Consider the following 21878-nt stretch of genomic DNA (forward strand, 5'->3'; position numbering starts at 1 on the left):
CACACATATATCCACACAAACGCACATCCCCTTCCACACCACCCCCCTCCCCCACATACACACACACACACACACACACACACACACACACACAAACACACGCACACATCTCTACACCCCCCCCCCCCCCCACCCCAACACACACACACACATGCACACACAAATCCCCCCACCCCTAACACACACAAACACACGCACACATCCCCCCCTACCCCCACCACACCCCTCCCCCCATATGCACACCCCTCTAAACGCACACACACACACACACACACCAACCCCCCCCCCCCCCCCCCCCCTACACACACACACACACACACACACACACACACACACATCCCCCCCTACCCCCTACCCCCTCCCACACACACACACACACATGCACACACACATCCCCCCTACCCCCACCCACACCCCTCCCCCCAAACACACACACACACACACAACAACCCCCCCCCCCCCCCCCATCTACACACACACATCCCTCCACCCCCACACCCCCTCCCCCCACACGAACACCCCTCCACACATACACCCCCCCCCCACACACACACACACACACACACACACACACACACCCCTCCCCCCCCCCCCCCCCCACACCCACACACACATCCACACATGTCAATCCATGCACTGATTGCAGAAAAAGCCATTTAAAAAAGAAAATTAACCTGAAATTGCAGACAGAATTATTTATTTTATCTGAGAAGCTAAACGCTTCTTCTTCTTCTTCAGGCGCTCATAACTTTGAGTGAAATACGATCGAGTTAAAAATAGTCAGAATTGGAGCAAATCTGTTTCATTTGTTTGTTAATATGCCTTACCTATTGATAATTCTGCAATTGGAATTTCATTTGTTGTTGAAATGACCGCGGGAGATCGCGTTATCGTGAGCACGTTCTGGCAGGGACAAATTGGGGTGTTTCTTCTTCTTTCAACAATAAAGACATAGCTTCGCGACCGTACATCCAATCATCTTGAAATTTTGCACACTTATTACTCTTCATGACTTCTACTACAGTATGAAGTTTCACGTCGATCAATAAAGCGATTCAAGAGATATCCATTTTTTTAAAAAAAAATCGTTTAATTAACGATATCTGCCAAACCACGTGACCTATCGCAAATTCTAAAACGACATTTTAGTAGACTGACATGCTGAACAGACCTGTGAAGTTTCTCCTCGATTGGATCAAAAATGAGGGAGGAGCTACGTTTTAAAGGTTCATGCTTTAAACCATCATAACTCTGCAACCATGTGTCGGATGACGTCGCCCTCGCTGACTTTTTTGTTCGTCATGGGCATGCGATTCTGCTTGCAAAGTCTGGCCTCGATCTGTTCAGCCGTTGCAGAGAAAAATGGATTTTCGTGTTTTCACGAAAAACAAGATGGCGGCCGAACCACGTGACCTGCGACGTCATAATTACCATTAAAATATTCTACAGACCGAGTCCCTCCTATGGTGAAAATTTTATCTCAATCGGCCCTATTATTGCAGAGAAAATGTTTTTTAAAGGAAATTAAAACTGAAAATGGCAAAAGCACTGGGAGATGTGGCCTGGCAGGACAAAATGGTGTGTTTGTTCCTCTTTTTTTTTTTTTTTTTTTTTTTTTTTTTTTTTTTTTATACAAGATCGAGGCTCGTGAAAGAGCGAACATTAATTACACAGAAAGACAAACCGACACATAAAACATATAACATAGGGAGCGGTAGACAAGATGGGGAGAGAGGGGGAAGGACACAAACACAACATTTGAGAGCAGGGACCGAGAGACATGGAGACATCGAGAGATCTGAGAGAGGGCGAGGGCTTTGGGGGGGGGGGGGGAAGGGGGCAGTGGGAGAGGTATAAAACATATGGACACTGCCAGGACTTCCAGGAAAGAAGTTGGAATTTCAAACAAGGTGGATCTGGGGTGAATTAGCGGGGGTAGAAAAGATCAAGGTTTTGGATGGGGGAAGATAAGAGATGGTGGTGAACAGCTGTTTTAAAGACCTGGAGGGAGGAGTGGGATTGAAGGGAGTGAGGGAGTTTGTTCCAGAGGCGGGAGAAAAGAGGAATGAAAGAGTGAAGGTGAGCGGAGAGCCGAGATTTCGGCAGTTTAACCATCAGAGGGTTGCTGGCAGATCTTGTGCGACCTGTAGGAATATTTGGGGGACAGAGCACAGAGAGAGCTGGGGGTGCAAGGCCGGAGAGGAGTCGGTAGAAGACAGAAAGACCACCTACCTGCCTGCGGTGAGTGAGTGAAAGGCCCTCAGAGATAGCTTCATCGCGGGAGATTCCAATAATTCTGAAAGCTTTGGTTTCAACAGCGTGAAGCCGAGCTAGGTGTGAGGCAGGAGCACCGGCCCATAGGGGAGAACAGTATTCCATTGAGCTGCGGATGAAAGCCTTGTATGTGGTGAGGAGCTCAGGTGTGCCGAGGAAGGACTTCGCACGACGGAGGATGCCCAGTCGGCGACTGGCTTTGGAGGCCAGCTTGGAAATGTGGTTTTCCCAAGAAAGATCATGGCAGATAGTGAGACCCAAAATCTTGAGCGACAGAACTTCTTGGAGAGGATTGTTGAGAAAGTAGATGGGAGGGTTGTCCAGTCGATCTTTTCGGAGAGACATAGTAAGAGTGTGAGATTTGTCAGGATTGAAAGACATGTTCCACTTGTTTGACCAGTCTGTGATTTTGTCCAGGTCTTCAGAGAGTGAGGAGGCAGCAGACTGCCGATCTGAGGGAAGAGGAATGGAGCGGCAGAGAGTGGAGTCATCAGCAAAGAGATAGAGAGGATTTTCGAGAGAGTCAGAGAGATCATTGATGAAGACCAGAAAAAGCACGGGGCCCAGAACACTGCCTTGGGGAACTCCAGCCTGAACAGGAAGAGGAGATGAGAGAAACCCATTCAGGGCCACACGTTGACGACGACTAGAGAGGAAGTCCGCCAGCCATGCGTGGAGATTTCCATGGATACCAAAGGAGGAGAGTTTGGTGAGCAGAGCGGGGTGCCAGACCGTGTCGAAGGCACGTGATATGTCGAGGGAGACAGCTCTAATTTCCTGTTTGGCATTGAGGACCTCCATCCATTGTTGAGACAGCAGAAGCAGCATGTCCAGAGTAGAGTGACCTGGTCTGAAACCAAATTGATGATCAGAGATCAAGCCATTGGAGAAGAGGAAAGATTTCATATCAGAAGCAATGATGGATTCCATGACTTTGCTGATAATTGGGAGAAGGCTGATTGGTCTGTAGTTGCTAGGATCTGTTTTTGCACCTTTTTTGTGCAAAGCGGTGATGTTGGCTGATTTCCAAGCAGATGGCAGTTGACCTTGAGCAAAAGAGAGGGTGAAGAGAACAGAGAGAGGGTGAGATAGAGCAGCAGAGCAGGATTTTAGGACCCGTGGGCTGATGCCGTCGGGTCCAGTTGCAGAATCAGAGTCGAGGGTTGACAGAAACTTTTCCACCTTGTCAGGAGGAAAGGACACGGAGTCCAGGAGCAGCAGGGTACGACTGGGTATGGTGGGTACAGAGAGGGATGGGTTTGGGACACAAGATTTAGAGGCAAACACAGAGTTGAGGCATTCAGCTTTTTCACGTGCGGAGTCAGCTGTGTAGCCGTTTGAGGTAAGGGAGGGGATGGAGGGGGAACAAACACCAGAAACGGATTTGACCAGACGCCACCAGGATTTGGAAGAGGGAGACAGATAAGAGAGTTCGGTCTTGAGAATGGAGAGATATTGTTTCCTGGCTCTCCTGAGGGTGGACACACACTTGTTTCGGGCTTTGTGAAAGGAAATGAGATTTCCTTCCGTTGGATTTGCTTTCCAGGAGACGAAGGCAAGTTGTTTCTGGGCAACAGCCTCACCACAAGATTCCGTGTACCATGGACGGGAGGAAGGGTATGACAACTGAAGACGAGATGGGATAAATCTGTGCATGAGAGAGAGCAATTTACTTTGGAAGAATTCCCAGGATGAGTTGATGTCAGAGGTGGTAGAGATGGGAGACCAGTCCAGATGATTGATGGCTGCTTGAAGACCGTGCCAGTTGGCCTGAGTGAAATGCCAGACTCGTCGACGCTGAGCAGGCTCCCTGAGGATGGTCAGAGAGATGTCCACTTTAACAAGGACATGATCAGATGATCCGATCGGAGCAGAAGAAGAGCAGCAGACATTTTCAGGGAAGTTAGTCATAACCAAGTCCAGAAGAGAAGATGTTCCGTTGACTGAGATCCGGGTCGGGAAATTGACAGATTGTGTCAGTCCCAGTGAGTCGCAGAAGTCCTTTGCTGAGGAGCCATGGCTGGTGAGAGAGGTACCCACACCCAGCCAACTGGCATGATGACAGTTGAAATCACCACATATGAGGAAGAGAGAGTTGGGATGAGTAGTTAGAAGTTGGTCCATATCATCAGACAGCGAGATGTAGATGGAGTCATCACTGTTTGGTGGACGGTACAACACACATATGAACAAGAGGTGGGAGCGAAGGGGAAGCCGTAGCCAGAGGTATTCCTGGGGGTGAGGTGGAGAGAGTGCAGTGCAGGGCGAGTGAGGAAGAGAGTTTTTGATAAAGATAGCAACCCCGCCTCCAGGACGAGGCTCAGGTCTATCATACCGGAGGAGGGAGTAGCCCGGGAGAGATACTATGGAATCAGAGACATCATAAAGGAGGAAAGTTTCTGTTAAGCAGATCACGTCTGGTTCGACAGAAGCAACCTGTATGGAGAGATCAGTTAAGTTTGAACGAAGGCCCCGAATGTTTGAGGTCCATACCGTTAATGAAGAGGAAGGGGGAGCATCAGATACAGAACAGGGGGGAGGAGGGGTAGGGTAAGATGTGGAAGAGGTGGAAGAGGTAGGGAGAGCTGTTGAAGGTGTGTCAGAGATTTCAGAATAGCTCGGAGAAAGGGAAGGATGGGGCGGACAAAAGGTTTGATGGTGATTGGGTGAGCCACAATGAGGTGTTATTTGAGGAGGGGGAAGAGCGAGGCAGAAGGTTGGGGGAGATGGAGGTGAGAGTTTGAAGGGGGAAGAAGTGGGGAGGACGCTTTGAGGAGGGGGAGTGAGAGGGGGGAAATTGAGAAGCAATGAGGGTGGGGAGATTTGAAGGGGAGGGGTGAGGGGGGAGTTTGGGAGGGAAGGGACAAGGGGAGGGATTTGAAAGGGATGGGATATGGGGGAGATTTGGAGGGGAGGGGTGAGGCAGGAGTCTAGGAGGGGAGGGGCGAGGGGGCGTCTTGGCGGGGAGGGGTGAGGGGGTAGTTTAGGAGGGAGGGGGCAAGGGGGGAGATTTGAAAGGGATGGGTGATGGGGAAGATTTGGAGGGGAGGGGTGATGGGGAAGATTTGGAGGGGAGGAGTTATGGGGAAGATTTGGAGGGGAGGGGTGAGATTGGATTTTTGAAAGTGTACGATTTATGGGAAACGAACATTTATTGCAAAATGAGTTTCTTGTGACCTTCGAGTTAAAAATACGTTTAAGGACGCTGGATGGAGGATGGAGTGCAGGAGAGTTTAGGGAATGTAGAAAAAAGGCACTATAGGAGATGGATATTTTTTTTGGGATGAATTGATTTGGTGAGCAAGTCGAAAGCAGCCTTTTAAAGAAGAAGAAGAAAAAGGTGTTATAAAATATGACGGAATACATAACTTGAGGGGAAAGTGTAAACATTGAAGGTTAATGAGTGAAAACTATCTGGGGAAATGGGGGAGAAACACGTGGTCGAAGAACGAACGAACGAATAAGAATGAATAAACGAATGAGAACAGAGAAGGAAATGTTTTTTTTTTGTTTGTTTGTTTTTTTTGAGTTGAGATTTACACAAGGAAGTAGGCTATGGGTGAAAAGCCTGGGAATACAGAGAACGAAAGTTATTGGATCACAAACGACGGACCACTGAGAGAAAAACAAAGCCTCAAGGTTGTACAGTGCACACTGTACAAGGCCTTGCACGCGACACGGCAAACAGACGATCAATTTATGAAAGATAAACACCGAGAAACAACCAAAGTTGCACACAATAACTTCACACACCGAAAGATAAATACAGTTTCGACAAAATACAATTGTGAACAGACTTAACTTCGAAAAACGTGGAGACCGTGTGGAGCTTCGAAAATCCCTGCCGCCGTCTCCAAGATCTCGCGAGATCAAGATCAAGATCAAGATCTTCAAGATCTCTTTCAACAATAAAGACTTTAGCTTCGCGACCGTACATCCAATCATCTTGAAATTCTGCACACTTGTTCCACCCGATGAGAGCTACATTGTATTAAAAATTCAAGTCGATCCATGCAGTGGTTCAAGAGTTACAAGCTTTTTAAAATTTAACTTCCATTATTTATTGCGGCCAAACCATGCGACTTAAAAAAACATCTCAAGTAACGATTAAACATCCCCCCATGAGGAACACTTGTGTAAAGTTTCCACTCGATACCTCCACAAATTATGGAGGTGATTCCATTTCTAGTTTGAGATTTGAAAACGTCATAACTCTGAAACCACGTGTCGGATGACGTCGTGCTCGCTGACTTTTTTGTTTGTCATGGGTATCCGAATACGCATGCCAAGTTTGGGCTCGATCCGTTCAGCCGTTGCGGAGAAAAAGGGTTTTTTGTGTTTTTTCACGGAAAACAAGATGGCGGCCGAACCATGTGACGTATGACTTCGAAAATTTTCGCATTCTGAGTTTTTTTTAACTAAGCATCTGGGGGAAAAATCTCTTTTTCGGGGGAGAAAAACTGTGTTTGACGAATTCTAACCTCTTAACGTTAGCATTTTTGATATACTCGATACACATGTTTTTTGTTCCCATTGCAGAGTTCTTTAGAATGAGCCATTCCTCAAATTTTTCCATTGAGCCGTTTCGGAGATACAGAGGGGCAAAGTTGAAGGTGTTTTACAAGATGGCGCCCATACCACGTGACCTATGACGTCATCATTAGCATTAAAAAATTCTACGAGCCTAGACGATCATTTGATGAAAATTTCCTGTCAATCCGTCCTGCGGTTGCTGAGAAACTTAATTATGAAGTTTTCGGAGGTGCAAAATAGGGTGGAAGAATAATAATAATAATAAGAAAAACTCTAGCAGTAATAATAGGTTACTCTCCATTTCATGGAGAGTAAACCTAATAATGAGCGCCAATGCTTTGTTCACATTGTTTCTCCATATTCTGTTTGTTTACAATCACAATAATTGAATTATGACAAATGGGAATGAAGATGAACTTGAAACATTTTGCAACATGAAAAAACACCCCATCCTATGGAGGTGTGAATTACAATGCTTTTAACTTCCGTACCAAACTCCAAAAGTTTTTCACATTCATTGTTGATGCACCGACGAACGGGCAGCGACTGCATTTTGTCCTTTGTCAAAAATTTGGTTGCCCTCTCTGTCGTGTCTGATATTGATGCTATCTGGAAATATTTCTCCACAACCCTACTCTCAGCTGGTTAATCCCATCCCATTTTCAGCTATCCTTCTGCTGGCAGGATGGCCAAGAAGAGCCTGTGATCAAATGCAGACCCAGCTATAAACTGTCATCCTGGTGTTTGACAGGGAGGGTGATTAATAAATGTGTGTGCGCTGTCCCTCGGATAGATTTTCAACTGGGCGTGCTGTCTCCTGGCAATACCGTAGTTGGTGGATGTTAAAATATACCATAAGTGTTTGTCAAAAGTATGTGAGCTATCGCCAGAACCCTGAACAAATTCCAAATTCTGCCCTGACCTGCAGAGGGCATCACATCAGTGGCAAAGCCGTGCCCTCAGCTAATGTTGCTTCACGTGTTTTAATTCAACCTCTTTGTTCATGGAGAAAATGGTTCATCCGGCTGATGAGGGCATTCATTCTTCATGTCGAACACCAAAGCACAATGCAAGATACTTGAAGTAGGCTCAGAAATGGCAAAAAAAAATTTCAACATACAAGAGTTACTGATGAATAATATACAAATATAGCCCATTTTTGTTTGTTTGATTGATGTCTCTTGTGCCTTTTTATTTTTTTATCATTTTAATGTATTTGACTATTGTGCGGATCATATCCTGTTCATATAATTTATTTAATGCCCCATGTACATTTCGACTGAGGTGTTAAGTATTTTGGTTTTGAAGAACACAGGTTAAGATGCCATGTGGAACCTTTGTTTTGTTGGTGGAATTTTGTGTCTCCAACAGGTCATGACTGAAATGGAGACCTTCCCAGAATGGCTACAAACACAGGGCCTGACACCAGAAACTGCTCAAGCCGTAGTCACGCAGCTGGGTATTGAGAACCGTAAGGTGCTAAAAGCCTGCACAGAGTCGCATGCATTGAGAGCTGAGCTCCTCTCAAATGCACAGCAAAAGTTTCCTTTTGCAATGTATGAAGAGTTCCACCGATTTATGGAGTCTTATGTGAAGCCAGGAGTTATCCAGTCTGCAAGGTCTTCATCGGCACACATTTTCTGCTCGATGCTTGACCGAGTAGGTGACCAGCTTTCTGCATGTGCCCAGACGGTGCGCTCGTCGAAATCCTTTCCAAGTTCTGGAGTTACAATTGCTGAACTTGAAGACACTCGTGGTTTGCATGGGATCACGATACATAATGTCCACAGCCTCCAGCGTGACGTTTCCACGTTGAACCCCAAATCTGGTACGTGATCAAACGTTTTCTTTCCAATGTTTGCCTTCCAAAATTTTTATCAAAATAAATTAAGTTTTTTTTAAATCTTGTGCTGTTGGACATCCATGGTTTGAAGTTCAATGTTAATTTTTCATGAAACTCACCTCAATGCACCATTTATTGCTGTTATGTTTTTTTATGGCTGTCACTGCGGAGCGAAATATTTTCTTAATCAATTGGCTAATAGCATAACTAAACCACTAGTGCTTCATCCGAAGATGTATCGTTTAGAAATTTAATTAAATAAGTCATTAATAAAAATTAAATTATTAATTGATTCATCAATAAATAATTAATCGATTAATCAATAAATAATTAATCGATTAAATGATTAATCAATAAATCAAAAATATCCTTGATAGCCACATCACTTGGTCACTCATGTCCAAATATTAGCTTCCCAGCTCAAAAGGTGCCTGAGATATTGGCCAAATGAGAAAGAAAATAAATAAATGATTAATAATGAAAATAAATAAATAATAATCATTAAAAAAATTAATTATTAATAAATTCGGTCATAGAACACATAAACCACCAGGTTCAGGAGATTATTTATTTACCTTCACTAAAGGATTTCAATGGATATTTTTTTTCATTCAAAATAATAATGTTTTGTCATTAGTTGTAGTTGTTGGTCCTGTTGATGGATGAAATGTACAAGTCGGACCCCGCTATTTGCGATTTCGCTATTCGTGGGTTCTGCGTATTCTCATGGGTGATGAAATGCGACCTGTTTCTCTATTTGTGGAAAAGTGTTCTGTGAAATCGCGGGATTTTTTTTTCCTATCCGCGGCCGTGTTCCGCGAATTTGTGGTTTTTCAGGGGGCAAAAAAAAAAATTTCGCGAGGCGTTAGCTTGACATACGGTATTTATAAAACCCATCTTTCACCAGTCGTGCAAAAATCAGCTGGACATATGCAAAAAAACCTCTACGAGCCACGAGCATGACCTGCTTATACATTCATTGCTGTGGTTTGCGTTTTAATGGCTTTGTGTTTTTCGTGGCCGCAAATTTTAGCCGCACTATAAGCGAGCTTCGTGGGATATCCCACCAGATCTGTGAACAAGTCAACCCCACAAATTATAGAATGCAAACACTTCATAAAATCTATTATTGAAATTAGCAGAAAGGCTCAATACGGCATCATCCGATAACATCTCCCGCAAAAAATGACCAGGGCATTCACCCCTCCCGCAGCTACCCACAATGCTCGCATTCCTACATATACAGACTGTCCTGGATCTCGATCATTCTTTGCGTCCCGTTGCTTTGATCTGCGTTTTTGACTCTCGCTCTGCTCATCATTTAATCATGGCTCCCAAGCTTTAAGACCAGTGCCGGGGATGTCGACTATCAAGAGGAGAAGAAAGTGCAGCTGCTCGACTGGCTTTCGAGAGGAGAGAGTGCAGTCTCTGTGGGCAGGCATTATGGCGTCCACGAATCCACTGTTCACTACATATGGAAGAACGAGAAGGCGATTTGTGAGTTTCAGCGAGTGCTGTATCGAGTACGCAGGTGGTCACCCATGTCCGGAATGTCCACATGGAAAGGATGGAGAAGGCTCTCAGCATATGGATCGAGGACAACATGCAGAAGAATATGTCTGAGTGGATCTCTCATTCACTAAAAGGCCAAACAAATTTACGGTCATCTGTCTGGTGCGGGTGGTGCCAGCACGAGTGATGCACTGAGCGATGATGGTACAAGCAGTGCGACTTCTTTCACTGCAAGCAGGGGGTGGTTCCATCGTTTCAAGGAGCAGTACTGCCTGAAAAATGTGAGGCTCACAGAGGAGTGTGCCTCCGCGGACCACGAGGAGGCAAAAGTGTTCCATGCTCAACTCGCGAGGCTGATCGAAGCGAAGGGATACCTCCCAGAGCATGTGTTCAATGCTGACGAGACTGGCCTCAACTGGAAAAAAGATGCCCACGAGAACTTTCATCTCGAAGCGTGAGGAGACCTCATCGGGATTCAAGGCTGCCAAGGACCGGGTATCTCTTCTCTGGAAACGCAAAAGGGGACTTCATGCAAAAACCCATGATGTTGTACTGTTCCCTGAACCCGCGTGCTCTCAAAGGCAAGAACAAGCAAACTCTGGACAACGCTCCTAGCCACCCTGCAAACGTGGGTGTGGCTCACCCGAACGTCGAGGTGATCTTCCTGCCGCCCAACACCACCTCCATCATCCAGCCACTCGACAAAGGTGTTCTTTCAACATTTAAAACATATCACACACGTTGCACATTTCGCCGCATTTTGGATGCGATGGATTCCGACCCAGGGCTCACCGTCAGGCAGTGTTGGAAGGATTTCAACATTGCCCACTGCATTGGTGCCATCAAGGAGTCGCTGGATGAGGTGAGAGCCTCCACCATCAACGTGTGCTGGCACAACTTGTGGCCACAGGCAGACAAACTTTACTGGCTTTCCAGATAACACTGAGGAGAGGCATGTGATTGTCAGGTTGGCACGGCAGTTGGGAGGGGAAGGATTTGATGACATGCAGCCTGAGGAGTTGTAGGATCTCATTGCCTCACATGGTGACGACCTCACCGAGGAGTTGGAGACCATTATAATGGTTTCCGAGGTGGAGGAGGCGGGCAGTGAGGAGGAAGAGGTGCCGAGGTCTAACCTCACAGTCCAGTTCCTGGGCGAGTTGCTGCTTGACATGCGAGCGCTTGTCAACAGGTTGGAAGATGCAGACCCAGTCATGGAGAAGTACCTCAAGTTTAAGAGGAGCTTCGATGATTTGCTTCTCCCCTAAAAAGAGCTGCATCGAAACCTGCGGCATTGAATCCTTGCTTTTCTCGAATGGACTGATCTCAGGTCATCAATTAGGATTAAGACCAGGTCACGCTATCTTGGACATGCTGCTGGTACTCTCCCAACAATGGATGGATGCTTTCAATGTCAGACATGAGATCAGGGCTGTCTCTCTGGACATATCTTGAGCTTTCAATACAGTTTGGCACCCCAGCTTGCTCTTCAAATTACTGACTTTGGTGTTAGAGAATGTAATATCTCTACTATATTAAGATAACAGAGAGACAGAGACTATCACTTTCTGGTGAACGATTTAATCAAACTTGCTGGAACAAACTCTCCTGGTAGAACAAACTCTCCTCCTGGTTTGCAGTTAATAAAAATAAATTCCAGGTCGGGAGCACACGATTTGGATAGCAGAGTAAGTCATTACACAAGCCATGATTAATGGAGAAGCACACGACACCCCCTCCCGCATTACCGGAGAGATTACGAGACCGGTCCACTTTGTATTGGTGATATCCAGTCGGTTCCACAGCCGCGTCGGGGATAGAGCGATTTAGCCGTTTAGGTTTCCGCGAAACAGAATGCAGAAGTGAGGGAATAGTCCTTCGTTGTCACCAAAAGATTCAGCCTTTTTTTATTTTTATTTTTATTTTTTTCTCTTTTTTAACTCAACTGGACTACTGTCCAGTTGAGTTCGTCACGTACTGAACCTTCCGGCCTCCGGCGTCTGTCGTCCGTCATCTCGTCGTCGTCGTCTGTCTGTCGTCCGTTAACTTTTCGACGTTAGCACTCCAGCGTCCACAAATATCAACTGATTCTGATCAAACTTGACAGGCAGCATCCTTACCCCAAGGACCAGGTTGGTATTACATTTCAGCCCGATCCGTTGAAAAATGGCGGGGAGGGGGATGGGAGAAGGGGAGGGGGTAGGGTGGAGGGGGAAGGGAGGGGAGGATGGAGGGGGAAGGGGGAGGGCCAGTCAACAATGACGTTGCAGTTCTCATGGTCGGAGAGCAGCACAACAATCGTGACATCGTCCTGCATCTTCGCAACAGCACGAAGCGGATTTTGGAGACTCACCGATCCTGTGACGCCCTCCAGTACCGGCGTTGCCGGGCGGGGGAAGGGAGACCCGTACATTCCCAATCCGTACATTCGCCCTCTCGACTCAAGCTCACTCGGACAAAAGCCTCGCACAAATTACACCGTGAAGGCCCAATGGCCATGTCTATGCCACAAATCAAGTATGTGAGCGAGTCGGGCGCACTGAATTGAAAATATATAGAACGCTCATACTCCGTGAAAAGTGAAGCCGCCGTGTCGCCATCTTGGTTAGCACGACTCGACCAACCCGCTTCGCGGATCTCGTTTGTTTTGAACGTGTGAATTACGTGCGAACGCGTAACTGTGAGTTTATGGCGGCAAGGAACATCACGTGATCACTCTGAGTGAATCAGCGCGCTGCTCTGCCACCTGCTCAGATTCCGTGTATAATATTCCTCGCTGAAATGCGCTGAGGTAAATATGAATAAAAAATATGGATCTCGTAAAGATGAAAGAAAAAAAAAACCTATGTGGTGTAAATGGCAATGTTCCTCGCTGAAATGTGAAAAAACGCAATCGCTTTTCGCTCTGAAATACGTGCGAACACGTAACTGAGTTTATGGCGGCAAGGAACATCACGTGATCGCTCTGAGCGAATCAGCGCGCTGCTCTGCCACCGCCTCAGATTCCGTGCATAATATTCCTCCCTGAAATGCGCTGAGGTAAAAATATGGTAAAAAAATATTATGAAGTAATTTTTTTTAGGCCGGCCATGTTCTTCCCAGGCTCAATGGCCATGTCTATGCCAAATATCAAGCACGTGAGCCTCTCCGTTTAGGAGTCTATCGGTAACATTACACACACACACACACACACACACACACACACACACACACACACACACACACACACACACACACAAACTGTGTTTTATATATATAGATATATAGATACAACACAACAACAACAACATGCATTTTAAAGGCCATTTTCCCTGCTAGAGCGGGGGCTAGCCAACACACAACAACAACAATATGGAATATTTTTTTTGTGGGGGTGAACTTACTTTTCAAGATGACCTAGAACCAAAGGTTCATTGGAATTATGTTGAAATTATTCTAGATTTTGTTAATGTGACCTTTAAAAGAAACAAAAAGCACATTTGACATTTCGAAACAAATAAATTGATCCTTGAAAGTGATGTAAACTGATATCGAACTCAATTCACAGACAGAACTGGATTAAACTTCTGTGCGTTTTCCAGAAGTATCTCTTTATTTTGAACATTAGCCAAAAAAATCTTTTTTAACAAAAACAAAAGTTAAATTACGACTGGGATTACGGACAGTAAAATTACAGTTCAGTACTTCGTGTAACCCCCACGAGCATTCAGGAGAGCACGTACATGTTGAGGCATGCTGTTCATGAGATTTGCCAAGGTTTGGACAGGAATCGCTTGCCATACAGTGACAATAGCCTGCTGCAATTCACGCACAGAGGTCGGCTGCTGGTCCAAGTGGTCGATTTGACGCGTTAATTCTGCCCACAAGTTCTCTATCGGATTCATATCCGGGGACATGGCAGACCACTCCATATGCTCTACACCACGGTCAGCAAGAAAGTGTTGGATCATGCGAGCATGATGAGGCCATGCATTGTCATCTTGGAAGACAAAGTTTCCTCGAAAGGTTGCACGAACAAATGGAAGCAATGCTTCTTCCAGAATGGCCCTGTGCTTGAACTGGTTCAAGTTTCCATTCAGAACAACCAGGTCAGTTTTGCCCCCTGCATGAAAAGCAGCCCAAACGGTCACCCCACCACCTCCAGCTTGCACTCTTGGCACTATACAATCTTCGTTGTGGGCTTCATGCACTTGTCTGCGCACTCGGACGCGGTCATATTGACGATAGACCAGAAATCTAGACTTGTCACTGAAGATCACGTGATTCCAGTGTCCTGGCTGCCATTGACGGTGCTCTCTGTCCCACTGCAATCGTCGCTGGCGGTGTTGTCTGGTCAGACGTGGCTTTCTCAGGGGACGCCTGGCACGATAGCCTGCTGGAACCAGTCGTTGGTTGACTCGCCTTCTGGATACAGGCACATTTGTCAGTTGCTGCCACTCAGCCCGAAGCCGATTAGTTGACTTGGTATGGCCATTGCGGACTAACCGGTGCAGCTGGTGATCATCCCTCCTTGTGGTTCTGCAGGGACGTCCTGACCTTGGTATTGGAGTAGGGACACCCCTCTGAGCATTTCGTTTCAGGATCTTTGACACCTGACCTTGATTGATGCCATGCTGCCGAGCAATAGCACGCTGTTTCATGCCGGAATTTCGTAAAGCCACCACTAAATGACAAACAGCATTGTCGAGTTGATGGACCATCTCCAGGGGAAGCGGCAATAACTTTTGTAGACGTGCAGCAGTTGTTTTCCACTAATACCGAATGCAACAACCCTTATATACCCGATTGTGAAGCCAATCGTCAAATGTACCTGTCCGTACATTTTGCCACGCCACCTGTGATATAATCCTGTTATTGACTTCTTGCTGCGACAGACAATCAGTGACATGGTTCTTTCAACAAAGAAATCACCGAAGCGTAAAAGAAACTCACCAGATTGATATACCGAGTTCAGAAAGTAAACCTAAGTCAAGAAAAAAAAAAATTCCATATTAAATGCCAAGTCTGTATATATATATATATATATATATATATATATATATATATATATATATATATATATATATATATATATATATATATATACAGTGGAACCTTGACTTACGAGTGCCCCAACTTACGAGTTTTTCGAGATACGAGCCGTCGCTCGGGCGGTTTATTGCTTTGAGATGCGAGCCGAGATTTGAGTTACGAGCTTTCGCCACCCGGTCACGTGGTTATCTTTCCGTGAAAGTACAGTATCTGTCGTATATCGCTGCATTTTTGTTTTCGCATGTTTCTTTATTTTGAGTTTACGCCGCCAGGTGGGTTCCGGTCACGTGGTTATCTTGACGTGCACGTACAGTATCTCTGTCGTATAGCGCTGCATTTTTGTTTTCGCATGTTTCTTTATTTTGAGTTTACGCCGCCAGGTGGGTTCCGGTCACGTGGTTATCTTGACGTGCACGTACAGTATCTCTGTCGTATAGCGCTGCATTTTTGTTTTCGCATGTTTCTTTATTTTGAGTTTACGCCGCCAGGTGGGTTCCGGTCACGTGGTTATCTTGACGTGCACGTACAGTATCTCTGTCGTATAGCGCTGCATTTTTGTTTTCGCATGTTTCTTTATTTTGAGTTTACGCCGCCAGGTGGGTTCCGGTCACGTGGTTATCTTGACGTGCACGTACAGTATCTCTGTCGTATAGCGCTGCATTTTTGTTTTCGCATGTTTCTTTATTTTGAGTTACGCCGCCAGGTGGGTTCCGGTCACGTGGTTATCTTGACGTGCACGTACAGTATCTCTGCCATCAACTTGTTCAGAGTGCCGGCGATAGCTCGCCTTCTCTTTGTGGAAAACACGGTACTGAGAAGAAGAAGAGGATGATGTGCTTGGATATAAAACACGCAATCGTCGAAAAACATGAGCGAGGTGTCGAGGAGGACGTATATAACGGCAGAGGAGAAGACCATGCCAGGCCACAACTTGTTCAGAGTGCCGGCGATAGCTCGCCTTCTCTTTGTGGAAAACACGGTGAGATCCTTAACATCCAACAACTAATGGGACGCAAACGGGGCGCCCAGTTTAGCGGTACACACATTGATGAATCACCCTGCCTGTGATTCACCCATGACAGGTTATAGCTGGGTCGGGATTCAAACCCAGGCTGGACAGTTTAGACTTTAGAGTCAAGTGTGCGTACCTCCAGTCCAGGCCATCCTGCCAACTTGTATGCTGCATACAGGTGAAATATAAAGCGCGAGATATTTTTATATATACTGTATATTTAAAAAAAAATTGGTGTGGTTTTTGGCGGGCTGGAACGGATTAATAGCATTTCAATGCATTTCAATGGGGAAATTTGATTTGAGATACGAGCAATTTGAGTTACGAGCTCGGTCACAGAACGAATTAAACTCGTAAGTCAAGGTTCCACTGTATATGTATATATATATATATATATATATATATATATATATATATATATATATATAATATATATATGTATATTATTCATTATTATTATTTATTTTTTTTTATTCTTATTTTTACTATTATTTTTTTATTACTTTTTTTTTTTAATTTATTGGCGAGTCGATTTTGTTATTTAATGAGCGGACATTTGAGAGGAACAGTCCCGGGAGCGGGGGACGCAATCCTAATTTCTGGAAGCACACGAGTGCACCCGCTCGTTTCCCTCTCTTCCTCGAAGTTGTTCTCGTAGTGTGGTACAGCGGTCGCGGTGCCCCCAGGCAGTATTTCGGTGAATAATGAAAGAATTTCAGGACACAAACCAGTTGGCAATAGCTCAATAGCTCAATCCGAGTGAAAGTCACACGGATAGTGTCGCAGGTCACAAGATTAAACAAAGAAAAAACAAAAGCAGCAGCAGAGACAGCTGCTCAGGGGGCCATCTTTGTGACGAGTGACGTGACAACGTCAGAAAATAACAGCAAATAAAGGACGTATAGTTTTCTGACCTACTGGCCTATTCTACTCCTGGTTTTATTAAATCTATAGTTGCATAAGGCTTATCGTAAATATCGGTTTATAAGCCGTTCCGTAAATACCGGTGTATAAGCCGTTCCGTAAATACCGGTGTATAAGCCATTCCGTAAATACCGGTGTATAAGCCGTTCCGTAAATACCGGTGTATAAGCCGTTCCGTAAATACCGGTGTATAAGCCGTTCCGTAAATACCGGTGTATAAGCCGTTCCGTAAATACCGGTGTATAAGCCGTTCCGTAAATACCGGTGTATAAGCCGTTCCGTAAATACCGGTGTATAAGCCGTTCCGTAAATACCGGTGTATAAGCCGTTCCGTAAATACCGGTGTATAAGCCGTTCCGTAAATACCGGTGTATAAGCCGTTCCGTAAATACCGGTGTATAAGCCGTTCCGCCGTTCCGTAAATACCGGTGTATAAGCCGTTCCGTAAATACCGGTGTATTAGCCGTTCCGTAAATACCGGTGTATTAGCCGTTCCGTAAATACCGGTGTATTAGCCGTTCCGTAAATACCGGTGTATAAGCCGTTCCGTAAATACCGGTGTATAAAGCCGTTCCATAAATACCGGTGTATAAGCCAGTTGAGCTAGGAAGCTGATATTTGGACACGACAGTGACCAAGTGATGTGGCTATAAAGGATAATTTTGGTTTATTGATTAATCAATTAATTGTGTAATTTTTTCGATTAATTACTTATTTGATTAATTTTCAAAAAGTTACAGATTGGGATGAAACACTGGTATTTGAGGTATGGTATTAGCCAAATGATGAAAAAATTATTTTACGATTACTATCTATTGATTTTAATTTATGCAATTAATCAATTATTGTACACCTCTCTCTCCCAATACCATCTATATGTGCTGCATGGCAGTATCGCCGGGGCGCCTATCAATGCCACATTGGAGAATGTTATTTATTTATTTGGCATGGGGTTGGTGTACTTTGAATGTATCTGTACTTGTTTTATTATTTAGTTATCATTAATAATATTTATTCCAAATTAGAAATTTGTTACCTTCACCAAAGTCCGATCTTTTTTGTTAGACTTTAAGCCACAGAGCAAGTAAAATGTTTTAAAGTGAAATGGTTCTCGAGGTAGTCTTTGTCTTGTCGGTGGCAATGCAGCTTCTGGTTCGCCTGGCGCATGCAAAACCATGAAATGTGTTGAAGCAAATGACGAGTATCAGTTTTTATGTCATAGTAGATCAGGTTGTGGCTCGATGAATTAAAGTTCGTTATTGTCCCCCGTCGCTCCGCGGAGCGAAAGGGGGACTATGGTTTTCCCCTCCGTGCGTGCATGCGTAAGCGAAGGACCGAATTCTAATTTGGTGTGGGTTCAACCCATGTCAAAATCCAAGATGGCCGCCACCATGTATGTCTGAAGCCATGTATGTCTGAACCTTGTGAGCGGAATATCTTGAAAAATAAGCGAAGTACCAACTTCTAATCTGGTGTGTGGGTATATCTAGGCATAAGGAAGAACGCTATTGAAAATTGGGTTGCCACGTCAAAATACAAGATGGCTCCCACCATATATATGTCTGAACCTTGTGAGGGAAATATCTTGGAAAAATAAACGAACTACTAACTTCTAATCTGGCGTGTAGGTGTATCTACGCATAAGGAAGAACGCTATTGAAAATTGGGTCGTCACGTCAAAATCCAAGATGGCCACCTTGCGTCTTCCACTTTGTCAACTCATCACTTCAACGACGCTAGGCGTAACGCTTGTCTTTGATTTGTATCAACAATTCAAATCGATCATACTCGATGCATATTCTAGCATCATTCCTTATTTTGAGAGCAACAAGGAATAGTTTAAGTCCTTGGATCGAGCTGTGCCTCAGTTTCTGTTCATCTTCCTTTTGGCAGATGATGCATTTTCCTTTGTCTACAGTCACCTTCCACCTCTTTGGTTTCAATAACTTGAGTGGGCTGGAGTCAATTGCTGCTGAATTATATTACTTATTTACCTAGAAAGAGAGAGAGTAAAACATGCATTAGAATTCTATCAGAGTTATGAACCCTAAACAATATATTTTGGAGACTCAGATCCTACCCAATTTGTGACCTCCATACATGAGGTACTGCTACCATTGGTGATTGTGAAAAGCATTTGACCCTTGTGCAGGAGACTATTGTGCCAACTAGGTCATAAGTCAGTTGTCAGACAGTCACTTTATGCTTAGATGAAAGATTAAAATGTTACACATTTAGAAGAAAACATTTTTGCTGTATGTGACGTCATAATGATATGCAAATTAACCAAATGGTAATTGCTCATGTCAGAATTGTTTCGAGTAATCACAAAACTTTCATTCAGTGCAAGAAATGTGTTTATCGCATATTGTCGTGTTCCTGGCGATTAAAAATCTCTCCAAGGAACGGATAGCCAATAGCGAGCTTTTAACTCCGAGGCGATTGATCAAATGCGGACTTTTATATATATGCGGGGGAGGAAGAAGGAGAAAAGGGAAAACACTGAAGAGCCTTACCTGTCGATCGTGCCGGCAGTTCCAAAGCCTGCAAAGAATAACTCAAACAAACACGGATTTAGACATGTACAAAAATAACAAAAGGGCTTATTTAAAGAAATGCCGATAACAAGAAAACGCGACGGTAAAACTAAATTCCTAAACGGGATCCTCCACACCAGACTTGAACACAAAGGGATAAAAGAACATTGGAAAGGAATAGTGTAATTATTTATTGCACTTATCTGCGAGCGGCTTGAATATCGTCGGGAATCGTCAAGGCCCCGTGTGCGCAGTCTGGACCCGATGGCGTTCTTGGTGTGAAGAAGGCCGCAGTCTGCTCGTTCGTGCTCTGCTAGGCCTCGCCGGGCGTCGCTCACCCCGGCCTCGTCATGCTGCAGCGGCAAGCCGCGCTCTTCCTGTTGCTTCTGCACGTCTCCCAGTGGCATATGCGCCATGGTCGGTCCAAGCATAATCGTTTCCGAGGTCCAGAATGAGAAAGCCAAAAGGGAGAAGAGAGACAAAACGGCAAGAGGGAAATTGGAGCAAGAAGGAAAATGGAGCACGAGGCCGGTCAGACCTGGTTTTTACGTCCTCCCTCTCACGTCATTGGCGCTTCTTTTCCAATCGGCACAGGCCAACACCACAGGCTCAGCTCTCCACCACTCACACTCAGTCCCAGCTCTGATGTCGTCTGTCGTACTTTGCCAATCAACATGTCCCTTCTTACCTCGGCCTTCCTGTTGGTCAACTCCCACCCAATCACTGTCCTTCTGGGCGTGTCTTCGGCCTGCTCGGCCTTTGTGGTGATGTAGATGGTGGTGTCCATCGGCAGTGCTCAGAACTGGCTTCCGGTTGGTTTTATTGTTATTCAGTGTAGTTTATGGGCATTTCCTGCGCTACTGTCTATGGTGCGGTGCCAAAAGAGATGAAGGATAAATCATATCGGGAACGGGGAATTACTTAACCTAATCCCTGAGTTAAATAACATTCCCCGCCAAATTGAGCTAAACAAATAATAACAATCGTGACGGGGACAAAAATAAAACTTCATCCGACATTTGGGCTAAACAGGTCCCATACTTATTACATGGTGGTGGTTCTTTTTCTTCACGACAGTCGGAGCATGCTACCTACACAAATCTACCTGGTCTAAAGTCATCTCAACCCCACCGACATAACAATATGCAACAACAAAGTTATATACATTTGAACAATGGGAAGTGGTTTCTCCGCCACCAAAATCGCCATTACCACATTGCCATGAAAACTGAGGCTTAATCAATATTTTCCAGACCCCATACATGTACATTTTTGATAATCCAGATATATTTGCCACTAAATGGCACTGTAATAACCTGCAGAGATGCACCAGAAAATGCACAGTGAATATATAAAACGTGAAAATTAAAATAAAAAACACGATTTTGCATATTTGTGACATCGTAATTTGATGCAAATAAGCTCCACAACAGCAACTAGAACAACACTCGGCATACCTCCGCCAGGCTGAACAGTTTATGTTGTGTATCCCACTGATAGGCTCTTGCAGGGAAAATGGCCTTAAAATGCCTGTTGTTTGTTGTATCCCACTGATCGGCCAGATCTGGATTCGGACCTGAACCAAAATCTAATCGACTTGTTCTTGTCACTGAACCAACTCATCCCACATGTTTTGTTATAACTCGTCTACAACGTTTTATGCCTCCAACGACAAAGTCGCCAGAGGCATTATGTTTTCGGGTTGTCAGTCCATCCGTCCGTCCGTGATAGGTTTTCGTTCCCGCGATAACTTGAGAACGGCTGAAGGGATCTTCGTCAAACTTGGTGCATGTATGTATAATGAGGGATAGATTAACTGATTCGATTTTGGGGTCACGAAGTCAAAGGTCATGTTCGGTAAAATTCCTGTTACCGTGATAACTTGTGAACCAGTGATGGGATTTTGACCAAATTTGGTACAGTTATGTAGAATGATGTAAAGATAAACTGATTCGATTTTGAGGTTAAAAGGTCAACGGTCAAAGTTTGTAATATGTCTATAACTTGAAAACGGCTAAAGTGATCTAATTCAAACTTGGTACAGGTATATATAATGATGTAACGATTAACTGGTTAGATTTTGGGGTCAAAGGTCAAAGTTTGTAATAGATCTATAACTTGAGAATGGCTGAGGTGATAATTCAAGCTTGGTACAGGTATGTATAATGATGTAAAGATTAACTGATTATATTTTGGGGTAAACAGGTCAAAG

The 21878-nt window shown here is 44.7% G+C and overlaps 1 protein-coding gene across 1 annotated transcript in view; it reads left to right on the plus strand.

The window, feature by feature from the left end:
* The first annotated feature begins 8183 nt into the window (after positions 1 to 8183).
* The window catches only part of LOC137419015 (uncharacterized), a 37799-nt gene continuing 24104 nt past the window's right edge, over positions 8184 to 21878 (plus strand). Inside the window, exon 1 of the mRNA XM_078769369.1 lies at positions 8184 to 8635. Coding sequence (XP_078625495.1) covers positions 8191 to 8635 — 445 coding nt within the window. The 5' untranslated portion in view covers positions 8184 to 8190. The remainder of the gene's footprint in view (positions 8636 to 21878) is intronic.

Source organism: Myxine glutinosa, unplaced genomic scaffold (genome assembly GCF_964187855.1).
Source record: "Myxine glutinosa unplaced genomic scaffold, kmMyxGlut1.1 SCAFFOLD_2282, whole genome shotgun sequence".
In the NCBI taxonomy this organism is placed as follows: domain Eukaryota; kingdom Metazoa; phylum Chordata; class Myxini; order Myxiniformes; family Myxinidae; genus Myxine; species Myxine glutinosa.